Source organism: Urocitellus parryii, chromosome 6 (genome assembly GCF_045843805.1).
Source record: "Urocitellus parryii isolate mUroPar1 chromosome 6, mUroPar1.hap1, whole genome shotgun sequence".
Taxonomy (NCBI): domain Eukaryota; kingdom Metazoa; phylum Chordata; class Mammalia; order Rodentia; family Sciuridae; genus Urocitellus; species Urocitellus parryii.
Window position 1 is genome coordinate 36,553,314 of NC_135536.1, and position 21,436 is coordinate 36,574,749.

Sequence of the window (21,436 nt, forward strand, 5' to 3'; positions counted from 1 at the left end):
ATGTGGTATATCCATACAATGAAAAATTATTCATTAATAAAAAAGGGATAACATTCTGATATGTGCTTCAATATGAGTGAACCTTGAAAATATGCTAAGTGAAAGTAGCCAGTCACAAAGACTTTATATTGCTCAATTTCATGTTAAAGAAATGTCCAGAAAAGGTAAGTCTATAGGAAAACCAAGTAGATTAGTGGTTGTTCAGAGCTGGCGTGAGAAGGGGTGGGGGAAAAAGGAGGGGTGACTACTAGTGGGTACTGGTTTCTTCTGGAGTGGTAAAATACTCTATAATTGATTATGGTAATATCTGCACAACTCTGTGAATATAGGAAAAACCTCTTAACTGTATCCTGTAAATGGTAAATTTTGTGATGTGTGTATTAAATCTCAAAAAAGCTATTAAACTTGCTCAGGCTTGGATGTGCCTATAGTCCTAGCAGTGGGAAAGTTGAGAGGAGGCTCACTTGAGCCTAAGAGTTTGAGGCCAGTCTGGGTAGTAGTGAGAACCCCATTTTAAAAAAAAAGTGTCTTTTTTTTTTTTTTGTCCAGGATATTGATATATGTACTTGTAAATATTATGAATGATGGTCACTTTATGGAACTTTTGAAAGAAATCGAAGACAAATAAAATGATCTCGCATGCATTGCTTGTTGGTTTAATCTGCAGGAGCTTTGCTGAGATTTAGTTTATTCTTAACTCCAAGATTTTCTTATAACATTAGGTATGGTTGATAAGCATTTCATAATAGAAAAACAAGGCAGTAGCTGGTGCGGTGGGGCATGCCTGTGCCTGTAATCCCAGCGGCTCAGGAGGCTGAGGCAGGAGGATCTGGAGTTCAAAGCCAGCCTCAGCACAAAGCAAGGCGCGGGCTGGGGATGTACCTCAGTTGGTAGGTAGAGTGCTTGCCTCACATGCACAAGGCCCTGGGTTCAATCCCCAGCACCCACACACAAAAGCGGGGTGCTAAGCAACTCAGTGAGACCTTGCCTCTAAATAAAATACTAAATGGGGCTGAGAATGTGGCTCTGGGGTGGACTGCCTGGAGTTCAATCCTCCGTATGCCCCCACCCCAAACAAACAAGAAAACAAGGCAGTGAAATTCGTATTTCTCACTAATACTCATAATGCATATAAACAAAATTTCAAGTTCTAAGGAGAGGAAAAGCTTATTTTTCATTTTGCTAGATGGGATTGAGGAATTGTGGAAATAGAAACTGTTCATAATACAAAAGCTGACTATAATACAAAATACTGACTATGCTGTTAGGGCACCCCAAGCTTCTGAGCTGGAGACACAGAGACTATTAACCCCACCATGGCCTTCCGGAGCACAGCAAGCTCAGAAAACAGAACTTCCCCCACCGGGTTGCCTAGATAGGAGGCTTGTCCTTCCTCAATTCCAGAAGACAGCTCCAAGTCAGATCTGATTCTATTGCTAGGTCGGCTACACTGTCGCTATGGGAAAAAACTCAGGGCCATCATCTGCTCTTTTAATGCTTTATTTCCCAATGCAGATGATGGGACTTCACGATCCCGCCAGAAACGAGTGAGCTGGGAAATACTGAGAAAAGATGAGGGGCATAGGAAATATGCACAACCTAGGTTTGCAGTGAGTTCTGCGGCGTACCAGTAGGACAGGGGGAAATTACGTAGATATGAACTGTTTCCTTGTTTGTGGAACGTATTCCTCCTCCTGTGGGCCCTGGCATCTTCCCTCTGCGCTCTCGGGCCCCCACGAGGGGAGCAGGCAAGTGTCCTTGCAGTCGGCCTCTCTGGTCCAACTCTCCTATTTATACATGAAAAAGACTCTTAGAGACCGAGTAACCTTTCCATTATCACACAAGGACTGTCTCTAGGGAATGCAGCAGGCAATGGCGGCTCCGCAACGTGAATTCCTCAGAGCAAAGCCGTGTCCCGCCACCTAGCAGCCAGTCCTGGCACTACAAGAAAAATGCCATGAAAAAGACTGGTACTGCGGCAGCGGCGAGCCAATACACTCTCAGTTCGCTCACTTGACTCCTTTATCCTATTGGGAGCTTTAAACTTTCAATCAATCACTAAGGCGGTCTTTATTGGTTTGGTTTCAATCATTCGCCACAATTTACCAATCACATTCTTCTTCCCAAGACCATCTTTACGTCGGTAGATTACCTCCCGAGTCTGACGAATTTAGTCAGTTCCTTTATTCCATTGGCTAGATCAGGCCCTGCCTCTCTCCCATCCTGTTCAGGACGGAAGTGAGAGAACGCCTATTCCTATTGGCTGCGGTTGTCCATCGGGTCTAGGAAGCCGATGTTAGCGCTCAGGAAGTACGACGCCGGAAGGGGTGGGATCTCAAAGATGGCGGCGCCGGTGAGTGTGGTGTGTTCTTTTACTCGAGCGGCTATTGCGGACTTCTCCTTTCTTTTCAATGGCTCAAAACAAACTGTTGGCACCAGGAAAGGGTGGTGATGAAAGTTGCTTCAGGGAAATGGCCTCTCTGGAGCAGCTAAGCAATAGTTGGGAGATTTAGGGCCGGAGTTACTGCTCCTTTCCAGCAACATGAAGGATTTGCTTTCAGGCAAGGCTGCCGGTGCACCGGGTGAAAAGGCCCAAAGTGTAAGGTGTTCGAAGGAGAGGGGAAGTTTCTTACCCCAGATGTTTGTTAGTTTTTTTTTTTTTTTTTTGTACCGGGGATTGAACTCAGGGGCACACGCTACTGAACCCCATCCCTAGCCCTATTTTGTATTTTATTTAGAGACAGGGTCTCACTGAGTTGCTTAGCGCCTCGCCTTTGCTGAGGCTGGCTTTGAACTCGCGGTCCCCCTGTCTCAGCCTCCCAAGCCGCTGGGATTATAGGCATGCGCCGGCGCCCTGCTTCCTTCCTCTTAAACAAATATGATTTTTTACTCTCTCCTCTAGGAGGTGCTGGAGTCAGACGTGCCAAGTGCCGTGACACTCCTGAAAAATCTCCAGGAACAGGTGAGCAGGTGTTGTCCCTTTGGAATAGATTAGTCACGAATTGGCTTTGGCTTTGTGTGCCTCACCTCCAAACTTTGGTGTTTTGGAAGCAGATATTTGGATGCTCCCAAATACCCTAAAGGTAAAATAATTTAACAAAACCCTTTTCAGTCAAAGTAATCGATTTCTGCACCCAAAGAAAGAATGAAATTTCAAAAAGAAGCCATCACAGTTCCTTTTACTATTAAAGCTAAGAAAACTAGAATGTGACACGATTTGCACATTGGGTGCCCACCTAACATTCATTTGTATAGTTCAGTGCTTTATAAGTTCAGTCAGGACATGTAAAGTCATACTCCCTCCATTACCACTGTTCCAGTTCTCATCCCCTCCAGCATTGTTTGATAAGGTTGCTCCCCCACCCCCCAATTTTAAGAAATGTCTACCTGTTTTTTTTTAATTTTTAGTTGTAGATGGACACAGTACCTTTATTTTATTTATTTATTTTTATGTGGTGGTGAGTATTGAACCCAGTGCGTTGTGTACTAGTTAGGCAAGCACCCATCCACTGAGCCACAACCCTAGCCCTGTTTCTACTTTTGAAGAACTATCAGAACCATCTTTCCTGTTCTTTCCCAGAACTAGGGGAGAAGATAGTACTGTCGTTTAAACAGTGTTTCAGATAATTTTTAGGTGGTTGTTTAGACATGACTTGATGTAGCCTAGTCATCTGTTTTAATGGTCTAATTTCAGGTAGTGGCTGTAACTGCACAAGTGCAAGCACTGACCAAAAAAGTTCGAGCTGGAGCTTATCCTACAGAGAAGGTAAGATGTGTTTAAAGAGTAAACATCCCCTGACTTGATGTTCTCAATCATTCGTTCATCATACATTTATTGTTTGTTTTATATCCTGAGTGCTAGAGCTTCAAATATGGGTAAAATCCAATTTCTGTGCTGGAATCTCATGGGGAAGATGAATTAAAGCAATAGATGTGAGAAGTAGCATTTATATTGCAATGTTATGAGAAGTGAGATGCCAGCCAAGGAGAGAGAACTTCCAGAAGAGCAGAGGGAGTCAATCAAGGAAGGCTTCTCAGAGGAGGTATCAGACTTTTGAGAAGTAAATAGGAGTCAGAGAAAACATATACAAAGGCACAGAGGTCTGAAAGCATGGTGATGTTCTGGGGGAGGAGGTAAGTAATTTTTGTGGATGAACATACATTTCATGTGTTGTATGTGTGATGGGGATAAGAAGTAAGCCTGGAAAAGTGGTCATTCTGAAGACCCTTATAGGCTAGTGAAGGGGTTACTGTTTGTTTCATCTGATCAAAGATGCTATTAATTAGGGTCAACTACTTAATTTTATATATGGTAGTCCCCTTGTCTGAATTTCACTCTGCAATTTTAGTTACCTAAGGTCAGTTGTGGTCTGAAAATATTAAATGAAAAATTTCTGACATGGGGCTAGGGTTGTGACTCAGTGGTAGAGTGCTCACTTAGTGTGGGTAAGGCATTGGGTTTGATCCTCAGCACCACATAAAAATAAATAAAAATAAAGGCATTGTACCCATCTGCAACTAAAAAAATATTTTAAAAAATTTCTGACATAACTTAAACCTTTTAAGTAACTTTTATTATAGTGTGGTTATAATTGTTCCATCTTATTAATTGTTGTTAATTTCTGATCGTGCCAAAGTTATAAATTAAAATTTTTCATTGGTGTGTGTGCATAGGATGAAACCATATATATAGGATTTAGTATTATCCTCCTCATTGGAGACATCCACTGGGGATTTTGGAATATATCACCTGTGGATAAGGGGAGATTATCTTCTTAAGAAAGAATATTAATCTATAACAATGCTAAGATACTATTGACTGAAAGATGCATCCAAATTTTAGAGATGTTAAAATATGAAAATGGCGCATCTAAAAATTCAAGTATAATAGTTTTCAAATTAGAGTCTGGTAGAACCTATTTAGATTCTGGTATTAGGTCAGTGTGGGAGGACAACTCTGGAATTCTTGTTTTACATATTGAGCTTTTGACCTAAAATTATATTTAAGCAAAATATTTCATAGATAACTAAAAACATAAAAGTCATTGTAGTAAGTCAGTAAGAATCATTGAAAATATTTTGAGCATGAGAGTTACAGCAGACTTGTATTTTTAGGAAGATAAAGACTAAAAACAATTTTTTATTGCATATCTTTATTTTCTCTGTTGTGCTCATAACCCCAGTTTGAACTTGACAGTGCCAATGCCCAAGCATTGTCAAAAGAGCCTGTTTCTCAAATTTTACCCATTTATGTCCTGGGTACCTTGTTTTGATAATTTTAGTGCTGGGCTGTCAGCATACCTCTTAGATTACTCAATATTTGTTTATTCATTGAACAAATATTTATTTTCTTTTATGAGCAAAGAGTTTTACAAGGATCAAAGGTGCTTAATAGGGTTCAAATTGCTTTTCTGCTATTTGTGTCTTGTTATGATTATTTGGGCAGGAAATTAGATGAGAAGTCCGAGGTCACCAGGTTAAGTGACTTACCCAATATTTAATTACCAAATGCCTGATTCAGAATTTAAACTCAACTTGTCTTTAAATCCTTTACTCATGTTCCAGTACCATGTTGGGGCTAATAACAAGAATTAGTTGTGTTAATTTAAAGATACCCAAGGCCCAGGTAAGTCAAACTGAGTTTGAATTTCACCTGTGACCCTATTTAAATATTTAAGCTGTCTAAAACAGGCTTGCTTTTTTAAAAAAAATATACATATTTTTAGTTGTTGATAGACCTTTATTATTTATTTATTTATTTATTTGTGATACTGAGAATCAAACCCCATGCCTCACATATGCCAGGCAAGTGTGCTACCGCTGAGCCCCAGCCCTAAAACAGGCTTTCTTAAGGCTGTGGACTTTGTCAATTTTCATTTTATGCAGTCACAAGACTCATTTGTCTTATTTAATAACCATAACTTAAGTCATACTCACATATATTGCATTATTTTGTTTAAAGAATAAACATAGCATCTTCTGCCTATATACACTTTATTTATTGTTGGTGGTATGGATCTAACCCTCATGTGTGCTGGCAAGCACTCTACCACTGAACTACACCTCAACCCTATAATACAATTTTAATTTTGGATAGTTTGGGAGATACATAAAACCATAAAGAAGAAAATGAAAAGTTAGTTTAATCATACTTTGAGATAACATTCTTTTGAGATTTTTTTGTTTGTTTTAATTTTATTGTAAGGGTGATGTATGTACTGGGCGTGGTTGTGTGCACCTGTAATCCCAGTGGCTTGGGAGGCTGAGGCAGTGTAATAATGAGTTCAAAGCCAGCCTCAGCTGGGCTGGGGTTGTGGCTTAGTGGTAGAGCACTCGCCTAGCATGACACTGGGTTGTAGCCTCAGCACCACATAAAAATAAATAAAGGTATTGTATCCACCTACAACTAAAATATATAAATGTGTGTGTGTGTGTGTGTGTGTGTGTGTGTGTGTGAAAAAAAAAGCCAGCCTCAGCAGTTTAGTGCAGCCCTAAGCAACTTAGTGAGACTCTGTCTCAAAAATAAAGAATGAAAACAGGCTGAGGATGTGGCTCAGTGATTGAACATCCCTGGATTTAATACTGGCATGGAAAAAAAAATCAGGACTTATTTTAATTAAGAATAAGTTAATTTAAAAATTGGCAACACATTTGATTTTACAGTTGGCAACATTTTTGATTGTTACAACTTTGGGAAAGGGCATCAATTAGTTGAGGCCAAGGACAGTTTCTGGAAACCTGCAATAACAGCACAGCCTCCATAACAAAGAATTAACGGACTCCAAATATCAATAGCTCTGAGATGAGAAACTTTGTTACAGCCTTTTTAGAGGGATACTGTATTGATTTTCCTGCTTTTGTTCTAGTAGTTCTCTGAGCTTTGCTTCTCTTGTGTTAGCATAATTTTCTCTGTTGGCAATTTTAGGTATAGCTCCTTCTTCAACTATGGTAATCCCTCCATATCCTTCAGGATATGTTTTGAGAACTCCTGGCAGATACTCTAAACTTTGGATAGTACCAAGTCCTGTGTATACTTTGCTTTCCCCTATAGGCCTCACAGTGTTGCCACATAGTTACAGAGTTAATCTGTCCTTCCACATTTTGTGCCTGATGCCCCCTTTTCATCATTATTCTTGCATGTGGAGGTTGTAAGAAGGGTTACTTGAACAAAAGCTCTGTGATGTTATGGCAGCTGATCTGATAACTGAGGTCACTACCAAGTGACTAATAGGCAAGTAGCACAGACATTGTAAATACACTAGACCAAGGAATAACTCAACATCCCAGGTAGGAGGGAGTAAGATGGCACAAGATTTCAGTATACTACACACAATAGTGGACTATTTAAGACATAAATTTTAAAACATGAATTCTACCTTTATGGAATTTCCACTTAATGCTTTTGGACTGTGATTGGTTGTGAGTAACTGAAACTGTAAAAAGCAAGACCACAGTTAAGGAGGGATTACTGTACTCCAGATACTTTATATGAACTGATGGAGGAAAAACTTGAACTTGGAAATCATTATCTTGCTTGCCCTAAGTGCTCCTCCTGATTCTCTTACTGTTTTGTTCAACTCAGGGTCTCAGCTTCTTGGAAGTGAAAGATCAGCTGCTGCTCATGTACCTTATGGATTTGAGCCACCTCATCCTGGACAAAGCCTCAGGAGGATCTCTTCAGGGACATGCTGCAGTTTTGAGACTAGTAGAAATTCGCACGGTATGAGGCCTTTGCTTCTTGGAAATGTAGGTTTCTAAATCCTAAATTCTAAAGTTTAACATAGTATCTCTCATTTAAGTGGATGATGTTCTCTCTTTAAGTAAGGAAACCACATTTTTTAAAATGTGGTTTAAACCACATTTTTTAAAATGAGCCGTAGAGAGCTCACCTAGCACATGCGAGGTTCAATCCTCAGCTCCACATAAAAATAAATAAATAAAATAAAGATATTATGTCCAACTACAACTAAAACAAAAATATTTTAAAAAATAAATAAATAAAAGTATTTTTCTCCCAACACAGGGGACTCTGGTATGTGCTTGATTTGGGGAAAAGAATGTAATCCTTTTTAACTATTGCATTATAGGTATTGGAAAAGCTCCGTCCTTTGGACCAAAAACTGAAGTATCAAATTGACAAACTGGTTAAGACTGCAGTGACAGGCAGCCTCAGTAAGTGAGAGGACCAGCATAACATCGTGGGGATCATCATAAAATTCCAAATCTTTTAAATCTCTGGGGTTTTGTATTTCAGGTGAAAATGACCCACTTCGTTTTAAGCCTCATCCTAGCAATATGATAAGCAAGGTAAAGGGTTGCATTATCCTCCTAATTTTTCTGAAGGAGCTATATATACATGAACCTTGTGGTGATCACCTGTGACTTGATTTTCTGGTGTTTACCTTAGAATGTTTCAGTATGAGGTTCCTTTTCCCCCTTGTGTTTGTTGTCATCTCCTAAGGGTACTACTACAGCTTTAGGGGGGAGTGTTTCTTCTCACTTGTCTATGAATTCTTCCTAAATTAACAGACATTGTTTCTTCTGTAGTTGAGCTCTGAAGATGAAGAGGAAGATGAAACAGAGGATGGCCAGTCTGAGGCTTCAGGAAAGAAATCTACAAAAGGAGTATCCAAGAAATATGTACCACCGCGCTTGGTTCCAGTTCATTATGGTATGAATTGTGACTGCTGCCTTCTTGGAATGAGTTGTGTTTCTCTTCTCCCTTTCTCTGTTCTGGGATAACACCTGTGGATTTTTATCAAATAGACGAAACAGAAGCTGAGCGGGAGAAAAAGCGTCTGGAACGAGCCAAGAGACGGGCATTGAGCAGTTCTGTCATTCGTGAACTTAAGGAGCAGTACTCAGATGCTCCAGAGGAAATCCGAGATGCTCGCCATCCTCATGTCACTCGCCAGAGTCAAGAGGACCAACATAGGTCTGAGCTCTTTAAATTAGAAGTTATTTCCACTTTAGAGACCTGTTCTCAAACTTAGGGTAAATTGTGGTTAATTCTGGTACAAAGACAACCAACATCCTATAGAAAGTGGAGTGGAAAGTTTGGAATGATAGAAGTTTGAAGTATGGGATAAGAAGTAGGAAATAATTTTTCTTTTCTCCTCAATTCTGTTTAGGCTCAAGCAAATGCTATATGGAGAGGAATAAATGTAGTTCCATGTATTTCACTGTCAAAATTCTTACTTTTTCGATGAAGACAGTAAAAGCAGGTTTTTATAGTGGCATTAAGAATGCTATATAAATTCAGGGAAGAAAAGTAGAAAAGCAATTGTAACTTTAATACAGGCTCATCAACTTTGCTCTTGTAAGACTCTACATTGAAAGATGTGCATGAAAGGGCCCATTCATGCAATGAATCCTACTTACAGAGCTAAAATAAAGGAATTTTCTTGATTCAGGAGGCTGAGGCAGGATTGCAAGTTTGAATCCAGCCTCAGCAATTTAGTGAAGGCCTCACCAACTTAATGAGACCCCCTTCTCAAAATTAATATTAAAAAAGGGCTGAGAGCTGGGGATTTGGCTCAGCGGTAGTACACTTGCCTGGCATGTGTGAAGCACTGGGTTCAGTTCTTAGCACTGCAAAAAAAAAAAAAAAGGTCTGTCAACAACTAAAAATAAAGGGGGTGGGGGTTGAGGATGTAGCTCAGTGGTAAAGGGCCCTTAGGTTCAATCCCCAGTACCAAAATTTTATCAGACAACATTTCATTTGTAATGAACATTCTGTATGACTTTAGTAAATACTGTGTTGATCTGCTATGAAATTTCCTCACTACTCTTAAGCTAGGATTGTTAAATGCTCAGGCCCAGGGTTTTGGTGTGTTTTGTTTGTTTGTTTGTTTTGTTTTTTTTGTTTTGTTTTAATATTTTTTATTGTAGTTGACACAATACCTTTATTTTTATGTGGTGCATGTGCTAGGCGAGTGCTCATACTGCTAAACCACAACCCAGCCACTAGGCTCATAGAGCTTTCCACTACCATGGTTTGAGTCTGTAGGGATCAGTGTCTGATTTTCTGTGACAGGATTAACTATGAAGAAAGCATGATGGTGCGTTTAAGTGTCAGTAAGCGCGAGAGAGGACGGCGAAAACGAGCAAATGTCATGAGCTCCCAGCTTCATTCCCTCACGCACTTCAGTGACATCAGTGCATTGACAGGAGGAACTGCTCATCTTGATGAGGTGAGGTTGAGGTACAGTTGTAGGAGGCTGCTGTCATTCTTTCAGCCAATTATATTTGGAAATTATTACCATGAGGAACTTGGGGAGGGATTCTGGCACTTGGAAATACACTGACTTTCCTTTGCTTCTCTGTCTCCAGGATCAGAATCCTGTTAAGAAGCGAAAGAAGATACCCAAGAAAGGTCGGAAGAAAAAAGGTCAGTGTAGTACTAGTACTAACGTGATCAAGTACAAGGTAGGGAATGGAAATTGGGGTGCCACCCCTCAGGATTTGACATCCTGATCTCACCAACCCCCATAATGTCCCTTCCATAATCTCTTAGTGAGGCTTTTCTTTTCTTCTTTCCCAAGCTGGAACTCCACATCATTCCAAAAGGGATCTCTAGATTCCATCTCTAAGGTCCCATAGTCCTATTCGATTTCCATACTATAGGGTCACTTGAGGGAACTGTTATTGCATTTTAGTTTCATTCTTCTAGTCTTTCTGGTCTTTGTCCTGGGAAGAAGATACAGAATACTAACCTAAGAAAACCCCCCCCCTTTAAAATATTTATTTTTTAGTTGTAGTTGGACACAATACCTTTATTTATTTTTATGTGGTGCTGAGGATCGAACCAGGGCCTCGCACATGTAGGCAAGTGTTCTACCTCTGAGCCACAACCCCAGCCCCAAGAACCCACCCCTTTTGAACCCCCTCTAAATGTTCTTTTGTTCCTGTCCTTCAGCTTTTCCAACTGTCCTGTGCCTCATTCTTGGTTTCCCTTCCTTTTAGGTTTTCGGAGGCGGCGGTGATTATGGGTGTACATGTTTTATGTATTTTTTGTCATCCTGGGATACTTCTGTTTTCACTGTATGTAGGTCTTTTCCTTGGAATTCATTGTTTGCTTTGGACATGTGGAAAGATCTTTAATAAAATTGATTTTACACCGGAATTAAAGCCCCTTTTGCACATGTATTGAGTGATGGAATTGTTGGGTATGTGGGGTATTTGTGTTGAATGGGTGGTGGAAAGGGAAAGATGAAATTTTTCTTGGAATTTCAAGAAATTTGACTTTATTAATTTTCTTTGATCGGCATTTTCCCCAGAAACTGGAAATTGTCTACTTTTTTAAAAAATTGACAGTATAGAGTAGAATATCAACTGTTTCCAGTCCATGTATGACTTGTACCGTGGGTACAATATCTGAAATATGTGGATCTTATATTTCTTTTATGTATCTAGCCTGGCCACCAGGTGGCATTAATAGTTCAGAAAACCATTGGTGCTTGACTATAATTGAAAACAAGATAGAACATTTCCACATCAGCAAGGTTATTTTTGTTTCTGCTGCTCTGTTTCTGAAATAACATGAACATAGAGCTGATTTTTGATCATTTACTGATAGTTCCTAGAGAATAGTGGAGTGAATGAGTTGACTAGAGCAAAGAGTTATGTAATCTTGTTTTTCAGTCTCCTTAACCCACCCTCATTCAAGGCCTCAGTTACCAGAATCAGTAAAGACCAGCTGTTTTACAGAGAACTGCCAAAGGGTACCAGAAAGCTGGCAGACAGAAAATTCTTAGCTTGACAGAGCAAAGAATGTAAGTTCCACAGAAATATTAGCCAAGCTCTAGTCAGGAGACCAGTGGGTTACATATCTGAGATGTTCTATTCTATTTGGAGAATACCTCTGTTTGTGAGAGAAAGTGAAAGAAGGGCAAAAAAGAGGAGTTGAGTCTACAGAATTAATTCATTCGATTTATTTTTTAAAGGATTTATGTCTCATGAATATCCGGTTTTAGTGTCTGTTTCCCTGTGCAGTATTATGGACAGGAATATAGTTTGGGGTCATTATATCACTAAAATTTTTGTTTTATTCTAAATTCTGTGAATTTGGGTCATATATACTGGTTTGGCTGATTGAAGCAAGAGTTTGTTTTCAGTCAGACATGGCCTGCTAGAAATCAGAAAATGAATTTGCAGTCATCTTCTGCTGTTTCTATGATCTTGGACAAATCACTTAACATCTCTGGCCTTTAATTTTCCTCAACTGAGAATGAATATATTTGAATTTCTGGGATTCCTTCCAAATCAAGGAGCCTAGAGCATATATGGATGATGGCAAGATGAGCCTGCTTCTGTGAACTCTTAGTCTGGTAGATCTGAGGGAATCTGACATGTCCCAGGCTCATACTTCTGTTTCTTCAAGTGAATTGAAACAAAGAGCCCGAGAATAGATTTAGAGATTCTTTTCCTTTCTGAATGAACTAATTGGACAAGTGGCTCAGCTAAAAAATGCTTTGATTAGAATCACCACATTCATTTCTTAGGACTACTGTTGTTTCTAATTTATTAAGATTTTTTTAATTTTAAATATTTTTTTAGATGTTGATGAATCTTCATTTATTTATATTTATTTATATGAGAATCAAGCCCAGATTGATTCTGGGCTTGCTTGGCAAGTGTTCCACCACTGAACCACACTCCAGCCCTTATTGAGATTTTTTGATTAGGGAATTTCTTTTTCTTTTTCTGAAAAGATTTTAAGTTTTGTTACCTACTTACCTAAGTGCTTTACACTTAATCTTTACAACATGTATGACATCTCCATTTTGCTGTTGTGGAAACTGAGACCCTTAGGTTGAACAGTCTGTTGAAGATCTCTTGACTAGTAAATTGGAGAACCTGTTTCAGAGAAACATGGGAAATGGAGAACTTCAAGTGCCCTGCAGTTCTTGAAAGTCTTCAGTGTTTGTGTAGGCAATTTATAATCTCCAACTCCTCCCCATCCCTATTTCTCCATCTCTGTTAGAGGACTGGCCTTCAAATAAACCACAAGCTCCAGACACTATACTGGCCTCTTGGTGGCATAGCAGGGAACAAAACAGATAAAATCCCTGCCTCTGTGAAGAACCTTATGTTAATTTAATTGAGTTTTTAATTCTAAGATATCTTGCTTGCCCTGACCTTTCAACAGGATTCACAATTATAACAGGATTAACAATTATTATAGTAATGGTTATAATTATTATTTCTGGGGAATATTGGCACCCAAATCATCAAACAATATTTAGAGTATATTGTTTGATACAATTTTATGTAGTTTCTTGGTATGTGAAACAGGAATGACTGAGGTTAACTTTGGTTGAAATAGGAATGAAAAGTCTTGGATCTCCAAGGAACCTTTAGAATTCTATAGAACACAGTTTGAGAACTACTGTTAGTATAGTAAAGCAAGAAAACTAAGAATTTTAGGGTTTATGGCTCTTCTGTTGTTTACTCTTCTTTCTCTTACTTGGATTCTGTTCTCTGATACTTCAGAACACATGAATATAAAAAAATAACAGATTATTTCCAGTGTTCACTGTAATGTCATTAGTGCACATGAGCACCTGTTCATTGTTACCACATGATGGTGAGAGAGTCATGGCTTTATTCTAAGCAAGTAATTTAGCATCTCTGTCTTGGTTTTTCATCTTAGGCAGTGGGTAAAGAAGATTGACAAAGGCCTGTTTTTGCCTCAAAAACTTTCTTTTGTAGGATGTTATGAGGGCTAGGGAAATGTCTGTCAGAAGTTCACAAGAATCTTCATGAATACCTTGATGACCTGATTGCAGTTAATCAGTTTTTCAGCACCACGGAGAGTTCATGCTCACATCTCATTTCTTATCTTGGGTTGGTGGAAGACACATACTAAACATCCCAATAGAACTCCGTGGTATAAATCTGTCCTTGGAGCCTAGTTTCTTTCTCAGTCCTGATTGGTACAGATTGAGAATTGGCACAGTCTTCAGTGTCCCTCATCTTCCCTGCTATCAGCTAGCTCTGTAAATACCAGTGCAACCCAGGTATTTGGCCAACTTTTTGAAGGCATATTAATGAAATCTGCCTTCTACTGTTTTGGAAATGCTTCACTCACTGTGATGCACAAGATTTTTAACAGTGCTTGGGAAAAATTTTTATCCCCTTTTCTCTTTGCTTGCAGACCCTAGAGGAGGCATAAATTTCCTTTTTCATTGCTTGGGCCTCTTTTTCTGCCTTTGCAAAGAGAAAGGCATCATTGCTTTGGCTCTCTGCCCAGTCTTGCTTTTGTATTTCTTTGATCTCATTGTTCAGAGGGTCTCAGAGAAGCCCCAAGAGCCATGCCTTTGCATGTTTAAGCTATTGATGCTTTTGAAATAACAGAGCGTCACTGTGTAAGAAGTGTATTAAAGGTCTATCTTGAACAAATTTGGGTCAATAGGTGGCAGTAGTCACTGAGTCCTGAGGTCCTGACACCCCCTAAACACAAGCACATTTGATGGCCGTTATATTTAAGGGTGTGAGAGAAGAGGTCACATTGAGATAAAAATGGGAAAGGGGGTCACTTTTGGTGGAATCCAGGAAATGCTGAGATGTGCTGGACTTCTGTGGAGGGTTTTATGTGGGGAGGTTACCATTCAGCTAGTGAAGGTCACTGATGGGAAAGTGAGGTCTTAGGAGTGGGGGTCAGACCTAATAAAGGGCTTCTTCGAGCTAGGGTAAGGCTGTGTTAAGTGTGGACTAGTGCTGATACAGATAGGGTTGGGGGAGTAGAGAGAGAGAAGTAGGGGCGGGAGGGGCAGAGCTGTGTGAAGGGACCATAGAAAGGGTGGGCTATGAAGGGGAGGACTGCGGTTAGAGGGGGAGGGGAGGCTGCTGTGATATTGAGCCTATCTAATGGGGGATGGGAGGGGGAGATATTAGTCTGCACTGCAGCTGCATTGGCTCCCCTCCCCCACCCTTCCCAAGGAGCCTGAGCAGTGCTAGCAAATCTGTCTTCATGTATTTATTATTATTAAAAATGTGACGGATTCTTCCTCCCTGGAAGCACAACAAATACTACTGATCACATTTCCCTCTCCCCTCCCTCTGCAGAGCTTTTGCATTCTCTCTTTCATTTTCACTACCCTGTCCTCCCCCTTGGGCTGTTTGACTGGTGGGGGGGACCCTTTCCTTCCTTTATTTCTCAAGCTTGTTGGCTCCCTGGGGCTTTCTAATGGTGGTTGGGAGTTTCAAGGCTATGCTGGGAGGAAGCAGCTGACTGAGGGGCATCCATTGCCCCAGGGAGGGAGCTATACTCTCCAACAGGAAAATCACTTGGAAATCAAGACAAAATCCTTTCTCCAGCAAATGAAAGAAGAAGCAGACACTTACATTCTTTTCAGTCCCTGGCATTCCTCCCTTTTCATGCCCTTCTCTTTTCTACTCCTGAATTCTGAGGGGGAAACCCCCTTAGAATGGAAAAAGCCAGGAGTCCTCTCTCCTCCCTCCCTTACCTTGTTAAGTCCCTCTCTTCCCAGGAGAGCCATATACAATTTATTCTAGCCTGCATGTTGTATTATTGAGAGGTTTGAAGGGCAGAAGCCATGGCTTCTCCTTCCTTACCTGCGTCCCAGACTCCCATGCCCAACCAGGGGCCTCTTTGTTGCTGTCTGTAACCCTTCACCATACCCATAGGTGGTGCTGATGTTGCTCTGCAGGCTAGGCCCTCCTCCCCAACATCATTCCTTCCCACCCTGTTGCCCTCCCCCTTTCTCCTGCCTGATTGTTATTCCACCAACGTCTCCTCTACTGTTCCCTTCTTCAAATTAATTTTGTGGTGTCCCCCCCCCTTGCAATGCCATCTTCTTCCCCTCCCCCTGCTCCCACTCTTGCTTTCTCTATTTCTCTTTCTGCATGATCTCTATCCCACTCCCCTACCTAGAATTTATACTGTACCTTAGTACCCACCCCTCCCCCCACTTTTTTTTTTTTTTAATCTTTTCCACCCTTGGCATTTTCCAGATGGCTCTCCTACTATAAGAGGGCTGTAGGTGAAAGTGGTTTAGAAGAGAATGGGGTGAGGAAAACTGAAGAGGCCAGTATTGAAGACTGGTTGGGAGAATAACGAGACTGTACAGAAAATGGGTGGAAATGTGAGAGGATAGGTATTCTTTGCTAACCATTACCTATTCAGTTCTTGGATTTGGATAGTGAGAGTCTAGCTGGCAGGGATTCTGTGTTATGTGAGTCTATACAATTTGGTTCCACATACTGGGCAAATGAGAAGAGCAATAATTCAGATATTAAGGGCATTATCGCAACTTTTGATTTAGATTGCTAAGGATAGCTGTACTTATGTTATCCTGTAATTTGAAGACTGGAGGAACACTATGCAATTAAAACCTGTTGGTCCTTTAGGAGATGTCCTATTATTGATCTTTTGAGTCCTCAAAAGGTCCTTGCTGGAGCAACTGTGACACCTGCATGGGCACCCTGGCTGATTGGTCATTGCTGAGAATGATTCTGTCTTTAAGACCTTGGCTCACTCTTATAGTCTGCTTTCTCTTTTCTCTTTTTATATCTCTCCTTTATCTCAGCTGAATTTACATGGTTTTCCCACTCAGCCTATAGTCTCCTTATTATTTGGCCTTTCCAGAATATAGCCCAAACTCATCAGATAATTACCTCAATTCTTACTTTACTGTACCTCATAACTTTATCTGGAGACTTCTCATTGTATGACCATTACCCTAGACTCCTCAGCTAATTCAGCAATGTTGATTGTAAAGCTATCCAGTTTCTAAGATGGCTTATTCTCTTATCAAATTATTCTTTATAATTAATAGATCCCAGTAACTCCCTGAATAGTAGTGCTGAGTCTTTTCTTTGTGTATGTCCTGGGAATTGTCTACAATGTGGACAGTGTGGCTTCTTGTCTGCTGGTGGGAGGAGATTTTCCTTAACTTTAGTGGCAGTCCCAGAATTCGTGATTTACATTGTTCTAGCATGTGTGAGACAAAGCTGACTCTCAGACTAAGGAGAGAGTTAAGAGTTTGCCAGAACCCTGGAAAGAGCCAGAGTGAAGAGTATGCTTGAGCACCATGTGCTTTGCTTTACAAGCTGAGACTTGAAGGTGCCAGTGGAAATCTATCTCCTGTCTGCCTGCCTTTCTTGCATTCATAAGGAGTGTACTTTGGTGGAGTCAGGTGGGCCAGTGGCCTCTTCGTTTCCTCAGCTGATTTTCTTGCTGCCCTTCTTACTCATCTCTCATGTCCTATATAGGGGACTCTAGTGAGGGTCTTGTTTCTTGTGTAATATAGATCTCTGTTCTCTGTTAAGAACCCTCTCTTAAAGGCTAGGCTCAGTAAATATTTGTTGTAATGAATGGTAGAGACGTTTTAGTTTTAGAATCCTTTGGAATAGTAATAAACTATTCTCTAGGTGCTGAATGCATTATAGCTAAAATGGGAAGATTTTTGTTTTCTTCTACTCACAGGTGCTATAGGGAGAAATGGTTTGTCTTAAGACCATACAAATAATTGTTATTGGAGTTGGCATTAGAATCTATGCCCTCTGACATCTATGTCTGACTTTTTCTTTATTACCTCTTGGAAACCAATGTTCCCATTTCATTCCTAGGGTCACAGACAGTCTTAAAGTCAGAAGCATGGTCAGGTTGATGATAGTGTGCAGGCCTGGCAGGCAAGAGGCCTGTCTCACCAGGAAGGGGCCAGAATTTCCTGGGCCTTCTACAACCCAGCCTATCAGAGGGACTTTGAGAGTGCTAAGGCAGGGGATGAATTCCCTTTTCAGATTGAATTTGACCTTCCAGCTGACTGATATGCCCCTTCTTTTAAGCCTTCTTCCCTAAATGCCTAAGAACCAGGTGGAACTTGTTGTGGATACTAGAACTCTGGAAACTCCATTTTCTTTTGTTGTTCATTCAGCAAATTCTTCAGTACCAGGACCACTTAAATAATGTAAGATTATCTGAACCACCTCCTCCTTCCCATGAGCTAGCCTTAACTCTTGTAGAATTTCTCTCGTGTCAAACCATCATTGTGATTATATTAGCAAATGTTATCATTTTTTATTGTTAATTAAAACCTAGACTAGAAAACAGGCTTAGGAAGCATTTGTATTTTATACATTGAACCTATGGCAACTTACACTGAGAACTGCTTTGTTTCATCTACCAGTCTTGGGTTTAGCCCAACGGGTGGGCTCTGGAGAATATAGAGTCCTTGAGTTTCTACTTCCTCTCTCCCAATTTTGATGTACTTACTGCTGGCTCTTACAGGAAGCCCTAGGTGGTAAAGAGATCAAATCAGAATTCCTAGCCCAGAAAACCCTGTCTCTTAGCTACAGTGACCCTCCTCTGTCACTGCATTCAGCTCTATGGCAGTTAACACCAGAAAACCTTCATCTGGCTTTACACCCTCCTCAATTTCTTTCAATCAAATCTTAAGTAATCTGTCTCTGATGGCAGGCCTTCTTGCCCTCTTTAGTTAGCCCCTCCCAAGGCTTTAAGCCCCAAAGCTTCCTAGATCTAGCCTCCCACTAGAGGGATGCTTTCTGAAATAAAGCCTTTTTACTCTTTCTTACTCCTTAAATCCTCAAATCAGTCCCTTAAAGGATGTATTTCCCCTCAGAGCATCAGATGACACTCTTTAAAGAGCCAGCTGGGTGCTGCTAAAAAATCCCATTCCTCACCCATCTCCCTGCTGGAGCTCCTGGAATCCGATTCTGCAGCCTCCTGTCATTCTAGCCTCCTTTTGTGTTCATTTGGAAGCTTTTCTCCATTGCCTTTGATAAATTCCTGGTTTGGCAGAAATATCCAGTATTTAGGTAGGTCCTGCAGGATGAGTTCCCTGTCTCCCGTAGCTTGGTTGATCCACAGAAGGATCTGTTCCTGCCCTCTCTCTGTAGTTCTGCCCTTCCCACTATCTGGCCTTGACTGGGCGGGATCAATAGATGCAAGTCCTCTGCATGAACATCCCATCCTTCTTTATCCATCTTGGCAAACAAAAAAAGCATGCCTCTATCCCTGACTTTCTCTTCCTTCTCCATTACTTATTTCTTCTTTGCCTTCCCTCACTTCTCCCTTCTCATATGTACCCTTCATTCTTCTTCCTTTATATCTCCCTCTTGTCCATTTGCTCAGCATTGCCCATCTGTGCCCACTCCCTCTTCCTGACCTGTCTTTCATTCTCAATAACTATCTTCCTTCTCGCCTGCTCATGCTGAGGAGACAGCTTGGTATGGGGAGAATGGCAGCAGAGGAACTCCCTGGTTGCCAGAGTGAGCTATCCCTTTTTCTCTAGAGGTTCAGTGGCTATGTTTTTCCATCTTGTCCTCAGTGGTCCTTGGGAGCCAGAGAACCCCATGCTGTCTCTTGGGATGAACAAGCTCTGTTCTTGGCTTCTTCCAGAGTGAAGAAGGGAGGAATTACTGGGTTTGTCAGTTCGATGCCCTCTTCTTCAGCTCTTCCTGGGTGTGGGTCTGTCCGAGTCTGTCTCTCTCATTCTCTTGTTTTCTTCTTCTCTGTCTCTCCCAACACAAAGCAGCGGCAGGACTGAAGGAGCCTGTCTAGAGACTCTGCCAGCCTATGCCCCTCACTTTTGCCCCTCCCCTCACTGTGCGTGCAGGGGGAGTTGGGGGCGGTGGCATGGTGCCAGCCAACCCAGAACCATCTGCGATGCCTTCTGCACTGAAGCAGTCTCTGTGTCTCCCGCCCTCCTCCTCTCCCACTCTTTCTCTCCCATTTTTAATTAGCTGCTGAATTAATTAAATCCTACATGCTAATTAACGTTCCTACAGGGAAGAATGCCAGGTCAGAAAAACGGGGGTACTTAAAGCAAGGCTCTGTCCATTCAGGCAAGGAGATTTTAGGAATGGGAAGATAGGGGAAGGGAAATAAGGGGCAGATGAGGAAAGAACAGTCAAAGAGTAGAAAGAAACCTGAGAGAAGAGACATGAAGAAGGGAAATTATGGAACCTATTTGAAAGGAAAATAATTAGAATTATTAACACTGGAGAAATGAATGTCTCTTGAAGCCTCGAAAGGGTAGGAGGTAGAGCTGTGAATCTCAAACATTATCATGCATGAGTAACCTGAGAATTAATGATACAGAGAATGCTAATTTGCTACTTTCACTGTCTTCTAAAGAAATAAATTTTAATTTTAATAGGAGTGCTTTAGGTTAGAAATGAAGGAGAACTTCCTCCTTGCAAGGCAGTGGATGCTTTACTGAAAGAATTCTTTAGGGGATAGATTCTTTTTTTTTTTTTTTTTAAAGGATTTTTTTTTTTTTAAAGGGAGAGTGAGAGAGGAGAGAGAGAGAGAGAGAGAGAGAGAGAATTTTTAATATTTATTTTTTTTTAGTTCTCGTCGGACACAACATCTTTGTTGGTATGTGGTGCTAAGGATCGAACCCGGGCTGCACGCATGCCAGGCGAGCACGCTACCGCTTGAGCCACATCCCCAGCCCCTAGGGGATAGATTCTTATCTGTTAGAATTGGTTCAAGTTTGCCCAAAACCAGGGGAGGTGATGAATTTTGAAGGTTTTGTTCCCCTAGATAGAAAAAAATATTAATCCTGTAGTGTGTACTGTGTCCTAGAGAAAAAAAAAATTCAGGGTAGGAAATTCAGGATCTGGATTTGATTCAGTTCTTTCTCTTCATTCTATCCAGGGTGAACTTAGAGTTTGCTCTCTAATTAAATTTTGAGGGATGAACCTTTTCTTCAAATCAGATTATTGCTTCCCTAGTAGGTTTAGAGTACTGGTTCCTAGCATAGAATTCAGAAAGATAACTTTTATGACTAGCATGGCTTCTGTCCTTGACTGAAGGATGGGGAGAAAGGAGAATGGCTGGAGTCCACATGGGGCAGGGAAGGGAAGAGGGGATATGGACTGACAGGGCTGTGGCAGGCACAGAGGACTCCACTATGGTCACTATTGTTGTTCAACCTGAAAAAAGTAGGTACAGCTTACTTGTCCTTGCTTTTCTCCTCTGAGAAGCAAAGAAAACTATATTCAGTACAGAGTTAAGTTTCTCCTCTGCCTGGCCAACCCTCCACCAAGAACTGAAATCTGGACCCAAGGCAGTGATGCTCACCTGTAATCCCAGCAGCTAGGGAGGGTGAGGCAGGAGGATCGAAAGTTCAAAGTCAGCCTCAGCAATTTAGCCAAATCTGTCTCAAGAAATAAAAAGGGCTGCGGATGTGGCTCAATGGTTAAGTGCCCCTGGTACCAAAAACTAAAATAACTCCCCTCCCCTGAAATCTGGGAGGCCTCTAGCAGGTTAGCAGAGCCTCCCAATGGCTGCCACTCCAAACTGTTTCAGCCCAAAGAACACCAGGGGCAAACTACCTTAACTAATTCTCTAACCACCATTCACTTATACCCCCCCTCCCATTATCCCTGCTATCATAATTTACTCAAATATTTGCATATTCACTACAGAGCCTAGAGTGTC

The 21,436-nt window shown here is 41.0% G+C and overlaps 1 protein-coding gene across 2 annotated transcripts; it reads left to right on the forward strand.

Annotated features, from left to right (window-relative positions):
* Window positions 1–2,335: 2,335 nt before the first annotated feature.
* On the forward strand, window positions 2,336–11,079 carry Ngdn (neuroguidin). Of its 2 annotated transcripts, none has more exons than XM_026406087.2 (11): window positions 2,336–2,353; window positions 2,903–2,962; window positions 3,695–3,766; window positions 7,583–7,720; window positions 8,088–8,172; window positions 8,255–8,307; window positions 8,548–8,671; window positions 8,767–8,935; window positions 10,037–10,193; window positions 10,333–10,390; window positions 10,966–11,079. In XM_026406087.2, the coding sequence occupies exons 1-11, from the start codon at window positions 2,342–2,344 to the stop codon at window positions 10,983–10,985; spliced, it is 948 nt and encodes a 315-aa protein (XP_026261872.1). In that variant the 5' UTR covers window positions 2,336–2,341; the 3' UTR covers window positions 10,986–11,079. The 2 variants fall into 2 exon arrangements, with proteins under 2 accessions (XP_026261872.1, XP_026261871.1); XM_026406086.2 differs by lacking the exon at window positions 2,336–2,353 and adding an exon at window positions 2,528–2,599.
* Window positions 11,080–21,436: the final 10,357 nt, after the last annotated feature.